The sequence below is a fragment of the Etheostoma cragini genome, chromosome 1 (genome assembly GCF_013103735.1).
Source record: "Etheostoma cragini isolate CJK2018 chromosome 1, CSU_Ecrag_1.0, whole genome shotgun sequence".
Lineage (NCBI taxonomy): Eukaryota > Metazoa > Chordata > Actinopteri > Perciformes > Percidae > Etheostoma > Etheostoma cragini.
In genome coordinates this window covers 20,136,920-20,149,068 of record NC_048407.1, presented here as the reverse complement: position 1 = coordinate 20,149,068, position 12,149 = coordinate 20,136,920, and the positions used below count along the sequence as shown (strand labels likewise).

At 37.3% G+C, this 12,149-nt stretch overlaps 1 protein-coding gene across 2 annotated transcripts; it reads left to right on the top strand.

Moving 5' to 3' along the window:
• Window positions 1–2,551: 2,551 nt before the first annotated feature.
• Window positions 2,552–11,316, top strand: lipca (lipase, hepatic a). Of its 2 annotated transcripts, none has more exons than XM_034895331.1 (9): window positions 2,552–2,805; window positions 5,659–5,837; window positions 6,155–6,334; window positions 6,520–6,637; window positions 6,711–6,944; window positions 8,425–8,667; window positions 9,021–9,135; window positions 9,569–9,787; window positions 11,074–11,316. In XM_034895331.1, the coding sequence occupies exons 1-9, from the start codon at window positions 2,724–2,726 to the stop codon at window positions 11,186–11,188; spliced, it is 1,485 nt and encodes a 494-aa protein (XP_034751222.1). In that variant the 5' UTR covers window positions 2,552–2,723; the 3' UTR covers window positions 11,189–11,316. The 2 variants fall into 2 exon arrangements, with proteins under 2 accessions (XP_034751222.1, XP_034751140.1); XM_034895249.1 differs by having other exon boundaries at window positions 5,653–5,837.
• The last annotated feature ends 833 nt before the right edge of the window (window positions 11,317–12,149 follow it).

The following is a 12,149-nucleotide window of genomic DNA, read 5'->3' as shown; positions in this document are numbered from 1 at the left end:
GGTAAATCTTTGAGCATCAGTCATCAATATGAGTGCAGCAGAAAAATACTATACATATATATAATTTGAAGACAACTGTAAAAGCTTGCATAACTTCATTGAGAAGAGTGTGTTTTTGCAGTTCAATGGTTTCAGAGCTCTTCCCAGAGTGCATCATCTCTTTGACTTGAATACAGTAATAAGAGCTTTACATAATAATGGAACACACTAGCTACTGTACATGACCCCTTTGCTTATATAAAACCATTCCTTCAGATTTTCTGATTTGTGTTTTTGTGCCCTTTAAGCAGCCTTGATTAATTCTCATTCTTTGTAGTGGCCTATTAGTATTTTTTTGGCCTAACTGGATACAGCGTTGTATTTGTGTATGTTTGTTCTCATACACAGAAGCAAACACACACGTATACACACAGAACTCGGAAAAGAAAGGTTCATCGTGTTTGCTTTTCCAAACTGTTCCTCTACAAATGTGACTTTAACTCTTTTGCTGCTGGACTAAAATGAGTTTTTAAAGAACAGTTAACAGTTTGAAATGTTATTCTGTTCTTGCTTGATGTGACAAACTAAGACAAAATAAGAGGACATTCACTGAAGACTGAGCAGAAACTGTGTGTGTGTGTGTGTGTGTGTGTGTGTGTGTGTGTGTTTGTGTGTGTGTGTGTGTATGTGTGTGTGTGTGTGTGTGTGTGTGTGTGTGTGTGTGTGTGAGTGTAAAGACTATCTGATGTGGGATAGTTATTTGCTGGTAAATTTCATAAATACATCTAAAATAAAAAATGATGTAAATAAAAACCCATTCGGATTAAAAAATAAATGTTGGTGTAAATGCATTTAAAGCTTTTGAATAACAGAAGATACCTTTTAATAGAAGCTAAGAGAACTCACAAGCATGCTGTCAAAGGGAACAACCTGAGTTAATAATGATGCCACATGGAGTCAGTGACTGTATTTAAATATTGAGTCTCAGAATCTTTTGATTGGGACAAGCTGATTTAAACAGCATGAGTTATAAATCTAATAATCTGAGATTAGTTTCAAGGGGACATTTCAGACTGTCTTCCCCGAAAAACAACCCCATCAGTCGTGTAATGCAGCAATCACGACCAATTTACATTTAGACGACGCCCTCTAGTGGACATTGTTATGACGGGAACCAAGACAAAGAGACCTTGGTTTGTGTCCCGTTAGTAGAAAGTGAACTGTAATTTTTTAACTTTACGGAACAAAGTAGTAGGAAGTAAAGTAACGTAACAAATGTAAGCCAAAGATTCTCTATCACTAGTTCTACACTACTTTTTACAGTCTATGGTTCTAAACCGTTTCTGTGTAGGCTACTGATTTTAACCATAGACTGTAAGCCCAAACCACAATCTTTTTCATAATGTAACTAAGTAGTTTTTGTACCTAAAATAACCAAACTGCAATCGTATTACAATTTAACGTGTTCAAAACGACCGTTATGTTCAGATATGATGATGGAAAACGCTCCTGTGGGCCGTATTTCCTGTCTTTGTTAGGGGGATTAATATATGAAATGGGTGTGTTCTTTTTTTATAAGTTTAAATTGTTGGAGCCCAGCCCTGAGGCAACTTAGTATCAGTGTATTTATTTAGAAAGACCAAATATTGAAGTTTTCTTTTTCAAAATTACTTAAAAAAAAGTTTAAGTAAAGAGTTGAAAAAGAAAGAGTGTGTAGCCTAAGTTCCAGACTTGCATAAGTATGTCAGTGTTTCCATGGACATTGTGTGACCATCAACCTTGTGTGTATTGTGTTTACTCACATCCTTTACCTACCTCGGACAAACTTATACTTGAAAACAGTCCAGTGGAAATGTGACAACAAGACTAGATGAAACATTTCACTCCTTGGTTTCAAAAACACCATAGACATCACAATAAGGAATGAGAATTGAGCTTCATTTGATCAACACTCCCCTGAAAAAACATGTGAATATCTAATCTAGATTATAATTTATTTAATTTAAACATAAAACAATATAACCTAAAGACAATCTGTTGTCAGACTGAGTACACTGGGTTGGCATACATGAAGTCCTACTACTCACCTGTTCAAACATGCACTGCAGCATGGCTCACTGATGTTTTCAGCCCCCAACTCGACTTCCAGGCAGAGCTGTGACCGTTGACTTCAAGGAATCTGACCATTGCCCAATCCTGGTGTTTATCAGGCAGCACTGCCTGGAAGGCGACGTTGGGGACTTAAAACACCAAACACCACAGCAATGGAGGAAAATTCCACATCTAATTTTTGGACATCATTAGTCACTCATGTTATTTCCAGCAACTACATTTTGTCTTAAAACTGGTAGTTCTCTAAAAAATACATAAATAAGGACATATTTAGTGGAACATGAAGAGGGTCTGAATGAAGGATCTCTGGGATTATTCCTCTCAGTCATTATCAGTGCACAAGATCCTCTTTCCCGTTCAAACCTTTGCTCTTTCACAATGAGTTCGATCTGTAAGGCTCGGCCCCCAGCCATTCAGGATAGGACAAACACTCCCCTTAATCATGAACCATTCACATGCCAGCTCTCTCCTTCCTCTCTGTACACCATGTGTTTACAACTCTGACAGAAATGAGGCTTCTTTAAAATACCTTCCTTCTACACCTGCAGACTAAAGGATCTTACCACCAGAATGTTCACAAAGCATCACCTGTGACAGAAGTGTTGATTTAAAGGAATTACCTGTGTGACGCCATGTCTTTTCTCAAAATCCTGTGCTGTTTGCTGCTAACGTATCACCTCAGTGAGGGGAAGAAAATCAAAGAAAACAGAGCAGGTGAGTGAAATGGGTTTAAATGATCCCAAAAAAGTGTGATAAAAGACATTGGTTGCGTAGGTTCAACTGCCTTTGTTAGACAACCTACATATGTGTATTGTATTTTTTACCATTGTACAGCTCCCAATCAGTCATGTCATATTGTCAGTTCACATATTTAAAGCAACAAATTATGTATTCAATATCAAGCTCCTGATGACAGTTTTCAAACAGGGGGCACCAAACACCAGTTGAACAATAGTTTCTTTTACTTTTAAAACTGGATTTCTTTGCTCTCAAGTATTTACAATAAAACATCAATGTTTTACAACCCAATCATTACCTGACATGGAATATCCAAGTTGTACAATGAATCATTTTACACGTATGTTACCAAAATGCATTGTTGGAAATGTTGGGATATTCTCTCCTCTAGAATTTAAAATAAACATCGTTTGGGCAAAGTAGCTTTGCAACATGTGTTTGTAAAGACGAAGCCTCCAGTTGAAACCTCAGAGCGGCACAGCCTTGCAGGTCTCCTGTTCTACTGAACAACACAGAGCAGTGTGTCAAACTGAGCTCATTTACAGATTTCTTCACAACTTGTTCGTGTTAGATTGCAAAACACTTGTTTTGATTTATTTATAATAATTTGTCTGCCAATACTTTTTGGGGTCAGGCAAAACTACATTGACAATTCTGCAGTCTCAATTTTTTAAATCTTTTAAACAACTGAAATTGAAATGGCATTCTACGGCACTTGTTCTATTTTGTATTGAAAACATTTTGAATTGTGACACCATCAATATTTTGAATTGGCTGGTGAATGAACTGTTACACCACTATACATTATTGTGGCTGTTGCTAAACATTTTGAGAATACAACATAGACATTTTATTCCTATGGGATACAATAACCACACAGTTGGGAAATGTTGCTGGCCATTAGCTGTCTTATTTAAAGCTTCTTATATATTGGCATTTTTTGTCAAATCTGCTTAAACTGTTAGTTGCTGCATTTGTATAAAATAATTGTAAAATGATCACTGTGTAAATTTCATAACCCCAAGTTTCCCCTCAATTATTTGATATGGTGAATTAATCAGAGGTGTCAAAAGTATTCACACTACTCAGGTAGAAGTATAGATACTAGAGTTTAAAAAGACTTTTGTTGAAGTATCAACTCAAGCTTTTTGCTCAAGTAAAAGTGTAAAAGTACTGGTTTTAATACTACTTAAAGTATAAAGTAAAAATAATTTGAGGGGAAAAAATGCCGTTAAGGACACAAGTTTAGGCAGTGCCACAGGGGCCTATAGTGCATCATCACACCTCCCCCAAAAAACTGTTTTTTAAAAGGCCGTGATGAGCATAATGTTCTGTTAACTGTTAATGTTGAAAAATTTGGGATGTACCTGTTTCAGCTGCATTTATGCCCGTTGAAAATTAACGCATTTTAGTACAATGCAGGTACATTAAAGAACCATATATGTGTTCTACGGAGCATTAACATGTTTCACGGAGTGGAAAGTATGATGACTAGTTGTCTACAAGTATTGTAATAATGGAAAAAGTCAAACTTCAGAGGCATCTTATCAATAGCCTTCATTGGAATGTAAATGTACATCCAAGCTTAGGTGCAGAAATCTTTGAGTGCAACGGATTCACTATATCCGGATGGTGCAATTTATCTGGATGTTAGTTTTTTTTGTGCTTTTTTGAACAATGAAAAGCTTGAATGAAAAAAAGCCAAACTGAAATAGCAGTAACAGGCTACTTTTTAGAATGTAAGAAATAGAAAGTACAGCTAATTGTGTTAAAATGTAAGGAGAAAAAGTAAAAAATCTGCGGTAAAATAATTGCTCCAGTAAAGTATTAATACCCAAAATTTCTACTTACGTAAGGTAACAAAGTATTTGTACTTTGTTGCTTGACACCTCTGGAATCAACACAGAATACAGTTGAGAGTAAATCTGTCTCCAGGCCACAGTGCATGCAAACACTGTTGTAGTTTTACTATTTTAAATCCTTCAACATTATTGTAGAAACCATTTAAAACTAATTACAGTCTAAGAGTCATAAAGTACACTTTTGTGCTCTGTTTCTAATGAGTAAGTTTGTGTTTAATTGCTCTCCATGTTCTAATGGATAAACAGTCATAACAGGGAAGAGACACACCAAGAAAAATGTGGGATTTAATGTTCCAAGGGGTGGATGATGAATGATGGATGGATAATTACTTTTCATTACTTTTCACTGTGGAAATGTTTTCATCATATCAGCAACCAGATCATCGGATGTCAACTGTATCACTGAGCATTTAGGCGCCTGGGTTTCTGGAATTATTAACATTAAAATGTTAGAGTAATAATTGTGCTGGACATGAATGAATGGCAAACCATAAAGGAAATGTCATGATAGATTTCTTTGGAGAAGGATCTATAAAGTGTGTGAGTGACTGTGGCCCTGTGGTTTTAAACGTGTTAAGGGAGTGGGAGTTTATGTAAGAAATTACGAGAAGAGTCTGGCAGAGATTCACTTGATGTGACTTCTTGTGAAGTGTTATCTGTGTGCATCTGCCAAAGATGAATGCAGGGCCTGGAAACACAGCAAAGTGCTTTTGGAAGGGCGTTTACTACGCTTGCACTCCAAATGGCCCCCAAAAGGAATTGTCTTCCTGTTAACTCTCAGATAATTTTATCAATACATAAATTAAAACATTTCTTCTGCTCTTTAGTGCACAGATAAAGTAAATTGGCATGCGTTATTTGTAATCATTCACCTTAAAGTAAACACATCCAGTACCTCAGCATGTTCTGACATGCTGAGTAAAGAGCAAACAGATAACTCTTCTGCTGTTTGATTTCTGAGGTGCAGTGGACACAGAGCAGAGGGTAGTCTGGAGTATGAAAGAGCCGTATGTCAGCAGTTCGGTCTTCAGGATGTTTTTAGAAGGTGAGGACAACTGCATAGTGAACCCTCTGCAGCTGCACACTCTCACCTCCTGTGGCTTCAACAGCAGTAATCCCCTCATCATCATCACTCACGGGTGGTCGGTAAGGTCAACATTTCTTCCACTTCACTGACTTGAACCACTGCATACAAAACATGGAACTTGGGCCAGTATGGAGGAATCGCTGCTGGCATTGTTTTAGATGTAAATGTTGCATATAAATCCCTGAGATACACCGAAATCACAAAAGATAAAGTAAGCACACAGAGTCTCTGAAACGCCTGCAAAGACTAATTTAAAACTGAGGTCAATTAAGTTTCACATCAATGTTTTAACTTTCTTTCACATCACTGGGTGCAGTTAGTTAAACTGGATAAGGTTTATAATTTGGAGTTAAACTGTATCTTGTTTATTTCCAAGGTGGATGGAATGATGGAGGGCTGGGTGTTCAGGTTAGCCACAACCCTGAAGACAAATCTAAGAGACATCAACGTGGTGATTACCGACTGGCTGTCCCTGGCTCAACAGCACTATGCCACAGCCGCACAGAGCACCCGCACTGTTGGAAAAGACATAGCTCACCTGCTGCAGTCCCTTCAGGTCAGGGAAAATTTCTCTACTGAAGGCCACTTTATTTTCAATAATTAGTCCATATCACATATGTAATAGAGTACAATGTGATATTGGTGTGTTTCTACACTGAAGATGCAGCCTAAAACACCATGCATCTACTATAATTATGTTGTCAAAGATCTTCTTAATGTACCTGTAATTAACCCCAACAGATACACTACCAGTACCCAGTTAGAAAGGTTCATTTAATTGGCTACAGCCTTGGCGCTCACATCTCTGGATTTGCTGGAAGCTATCTGGAAGGTTCAGAGAAAATTGGAAGAATTACTGGTGAGTTTTTCAACTGGGTTAGGGTAATATTATGTAACAAGGCAGTTCTTGATTGCGTATCGTGTTTGTGCAGGTCTCGATCCAGCGGGGCCACTTTTCGAAGGCATGTCTCCCACAGACAGACTGTCCCCTGATGATGCTGAATTTGTAGATGCCATCCACACCTTCACCCAGAAACATTTGGGCCTCAGTGTGGGCATCAAACAAGCTGTGGCACATTATGACTTTTACCCAAACGGAGGAGACTTCCAACCGGGATGTCACCTGCATAATATTTATGAGCACATAAGCCAGTATGGACTCCTTGGTACGATAAAGAACACACTACAACACCTTAGAAAAGGAAAATATGTGTATGTACTCTAGTCCTCTTGGGATCAAAAAAATGTAAAGCTCTGCAAGTGCAAGCCCCTAGAGGTTGTAATGTTTCTCACACCCTAAAACACCAAAGTGATGAACTAAAAGAACTACCTGATCTTTTCATTGCATTAGTAAGGTTAAAGGGAAGGCCCTAAAACCTGTAAAAAAAAAAAGGGTAATCTTCTGGGACAATGATTATGCTCAGAAATGTTCAGGGCGTTATATTTATTTATTTATATATTTCTTGTATACGAATTGAAAGATTTGGCCTTAAGGTGATGATATAAAAAGGTCAAGGTGTCTGTTGAAAGGTTTTGCAATGTCTTTAGTAGATCACTGACTGTTTAAGTTTAAGGATAGTGACAGGAGAAAGCTTACTCAAAAGTACAAATTGTAGCCTGATGGTGATACTAAGAACGGGTACCAGAAACATCTGTATTCAACCTCTGGAAACTTTGAACAATTCCGGGTAATCTAGCAAGTTGACGTCCTGATTGAGTAATTTATATTACAACCAACTGCTACAGTTGTTGCTTTAAAAAAAGTTATGCAGAACTAGAGTGGAACATTTGGAGATTTAGATGCCTTGGAAAAGGCATGTAGGTTCCACTGATTTTAGCTTGCCATCTTAAAAATAACATTGCGATAAGACTAAACCTAAATATTGTAACATTTGTACATCGTTTCTGAAAGAAATCCTGACCAAAGACTATTACAGTTACTTTTCAGGGACACACTTTTGTGTTTTTAGGGTCCGGGTGTTTGTCAGATTTAAGAGGGCTCTTGCCATTTGCAAGCCTGCATCTGTGAAGAAAACGCAGTAGTCAAATAGGGCATTGGTTCTGCTGCTTGGTCTTGCCACCATAAAACACTGGTTCAGAAGGAATGTCTTGGGCATCAATTCTTTTTTGCTTGTTGACAATCTCATTCTGTGTTCAGGCAGATGAATTGTATTTCCTCCAGTCAAACACAAATGGCTTTGGGATTTATGGTGCTCCTCAATCCAAAACACATCCACATAATATGAGTGAAAGCCACATTAAAGCATCTGTCATCCTCAGGAGGTAATTAGCAACATGTGCCTTCCTCCGCTCTCTCCATCCCTCTGAGCTGAGCTGCCTCCAGGCTACAAGAGTCTACTCAGAGATAAAGCCTTCAGAGCAGACCAACATCAGACATAATGAGATGCTTTTAGGAGATGTGTCAGAAGGACAATCTGACAGATGTCAGGCTTTGGTGATAATGAAGTCAATCCACATATAATGGTCAGACACTATGATTAAGGTACTCCACAGCCTATCCACGAAAGATTTTTGAGTGTGGAGATGATGTGTTGAAAAGCATGTTCAGGTTGTTTAAAAAAAAAAAAACACATAACCAATGTCTCACTTTTAAATGTCCACAATACATTTTACTTCCTCCCATAGGTTTCGAGCAGACAGTAAAATGTGCACATGAGCGGTCCGTCCATCTATTCATTGACTCTGTGCAGAATAAAGACAAGCAGAGCATGGCCTACAGGTGCAGTGACACAAGGGCTTTTGACAAAGGTGTCTGTCTGGACTGTCGGAAGAATCGTTGCAACACACTGGGCTACAATATCAAGAAGGTTCGCAGTGGCACCAGCAAGAGACTCTACCTGAAAACACGCTCTTGGATGCCTTACAAACGTATGTGGTTGTCCTTTTCATTTTAACCAAACATATACGATACATTTATATATATCATAGGTTTATGGCCAACAGTGCTGTTTGTCGTCCATGGAAATCCAAGGATTCCACAATACTGTAGCCTAAAGGTATAGTCTAGACTGAACATCTGAGTTGATTACACATTTTAGAATTTGTTTTAAGCAAAATAACTATATTATCATATTTAATATTCAATTAACTCCGGTGATGTTCTATATTTTCCTTCTACAAATCTCGTGAAAATACCAAAACTTCCAACAGATAAAACAAAGTCTATGTTGGCTTTTCTCTCTTCATCTCTTCTTCTATTGTTTCTGGTTCCTTCCCTGCAGTCTATCATTACCAGTTCAGGATCCAGTTTGTCAACCAGATGGAGGGGATCGAGCCTCTTCTAACCATCTCCCTCACTGGAACAAAGGAGGAGAGCGGAGAGCTACCCATCACCGTGTGAGTACTGTATGACTGTACCATCTCAGGCAACACATCTACGCTTGGTGTTCTCAGTCTGTGACACATGCAATATGCAGCTGTGCTCTCAGCTCTATAAAGTAAGAAAGCCAGTTGAGTAGAGCAGCTGACACACATGGAAACAACTGGAGCTGCTGCATGAAAGGAAACTATAAATGGGGATGATGGAGTGAATAATTTACTCAAGACACTATTCTCTAACTGTGCTCTTCTCTGTATCCTTCTTGTTCTGTAAATCAAAGAGCCTATTAGCAAACCAGTAGAAGAAGAGAACATCTCAAGTACTGTCTTGGTTTAGTTGCAGACCATTGCATTGTTTTTAATAATGAAATGTGACGGCCTTTGGCAAGATGTTCTCTGCTGTAATAATCTTACTCTGTCTTGTTTTTGTGTCCTTTTTAAACTCTAACAGCACTGAAAAGATTTCAGGTAATAAGACCTACACCTTCCTGATCACCCTGGACAGAGACTTAGGGGATCTGATGTTGCTCAAATTGCGCTGGGAGGGATCCGCCCTGTGGAAGAAAGTGTGGAACCAGATGCAGAACATCATTCCCTGGGGTGGCCGGGAGGGAAAACCACGGCTGACTGTGGGCAAGATCAACGTCAAAGCAGGGGAGACGCAGGAGAGGTACAGCTCTTGCATTTTAAAGTAGCAATGCGTTAAATGTAAAGTTCTAGAATTTCATTACATTATGCACTACATTGAAAAAAAAATTCTGGTTCGGTATCAAGTATCATTAACAAAAAGTATAAAACTATCAAAAGTCAAAGTACCTTTAATGCAGAACGGCCCTTTCAGATTTGCACTGTATATGATATGTTCCATACTGTTGCATTAAGATGTAAGCTGAAGAATTGAAATGTCGTAGCTGGTAAAAATTGTGATAATTTTCATGAATTTATATACTTTTATACACGTTGCATACACGTTTATACATTTGATGCTAGGACTTTTACTTGTAAAAATATACTTTTACAAGTAAAAGTCCTAGCATCAAAATATACTTTCAGTACTGAAAGTAAAAGTATAGTTATGCACAATGGCCCATTTCAAATTCATGTATTTTATATAATTGAATACTTTAATGTTGCAGCTGGTAAAGGTGAGGCCTATTTTAATTACTTTATATACCGCTGGGTGGCTTAATAATACACCATAAAGTATTGACTATTTGATTAAATTTGCATTAATAATCATATTATGAAAAGTAAAATGTTATCAAATAAATGTAGTGGACAAAATATAAAAGTTTAATCTTGCCTCCAAAATGTAAAGTAGAAGTAGAAAGTAGCATAAAATTGAACTATTCAAGTACCTCTAAATTATACTTAAGTACAGTACCTAAGTAAATGTACTTAGTTACATTGAACCACTGATGAAATGTATATTTAAAGTAGCTTTCATATCATGTTTTATGATGTTATATCAAGTTATACATCTTACTAATTATATAAAATGCACATGAACACATTGGATAAATAATAACGGTACTCATTTGCAGATAACATGGTGCAGTGTCCCACTCCTGACAGCAGAAAAACCTTCTACATTTACACCATCACAGACATTTGACGCCACCTAGTGGATTGTTTTGCGCACAAAGAACCTGACTCATTTATCATGATGGACTCACCGCTCTCTGCTACATTTCACTGTTCACACACTTAATGTCAAACAGCAAATGTTAATTTGTAAAGTAACTAGTAAGATTAATGTAGTTGAGTAAAACGTACATTATTTCTCTCTGAAATGAAGCGGAGAAGTAGAAAGTGGTATGAAAAGAAAAGATTCAAGTATTATAAAAGTACTTCCAATTTGTACTTAAGTAGGCTACAACACTTTAGTAAATGGGCTCAGTTACATTCCACCACTGCTAACAGCACCATTTCAACTACATTGTTTCTGTTTTGTAGGACATTTTTTTGTGCCACAAGAAATGATGGGAGGCAAGTTGAAGTGTCGCAGGATAAAGTGTTTGTGCGCTGTAAAGAAGACACACCAAAACAGCACAGAAGACAGCACAACTAACAAAGTTGTTTGGGTTCCTAAATCTGTTCAACGGATTGAAGATCTCTGATGGTTGGCCTTGAAGTTCACAACTGGATCAAAGTCTGTAAACTCCTCAAAGTGAAGGTGTACAGATTTAGGCAATTAATAAAAAAAAAAGCATGTATATTTAAAAAGGTGGCTGGAGTTGGGCCTGGCTATCATTAATTACTTATGGGAAGGAGATCATTTGAAATCTTTTGCACAGCTGCGGCAATGTTTTGGGTCGCCTTCAAAAGACCTGACGCGGAATGGTACTTCATTTACATTACAGAAAATAAATTTGTGGAAAGAACGCATGGATCCAAAATGTATAAAACCTTACAATTAGAAATGTCCCAAGATTCAATGTTGACTTACCTTCAAATGTACTGTATTACATGCTGGGATGTATACTGCTCTACGGGGATAATTTTTATATCTTAAGGTATTGGTAACTGCAAGAAAAATTATAACTATTTCTTGGTTGCAAAATGAACCCCCTACAGAAGAAAAATGGAGTAACAGACCGAGACAGGTGTACATAACAAAATAAATTACTACACAACTGCAAATTGAAAAGGGATGTTTGGACACCGGCTATTCTGTGTCTAGATGAATAGAAGAAATAATCTACCCCCTTTTTTGTGGTGCTTTTTTGGTGAAATAATGTTTTTCCCCTATTAAGAACTTATAATTTAAATGTTGAATGAGCATTGTTGTCAAGGAATGTTCAAAATTGTCAATATATTAGTTTGATACTAATTCAACTAAACATTTGGAAATTGTCTGAAAGTGGCAGTGAACAAAAAGGGAACACAGAGTCATATGTTCAATGACCATCTGGTGATGTTCATTCCAAAAGATCTAAAGGTTTTAATTTTTAAATGTCATGTAAAATGATCATCCTAATCATTTAAAAAAAATCTACATTATTCATGCCAATTACATATTAATACACTTG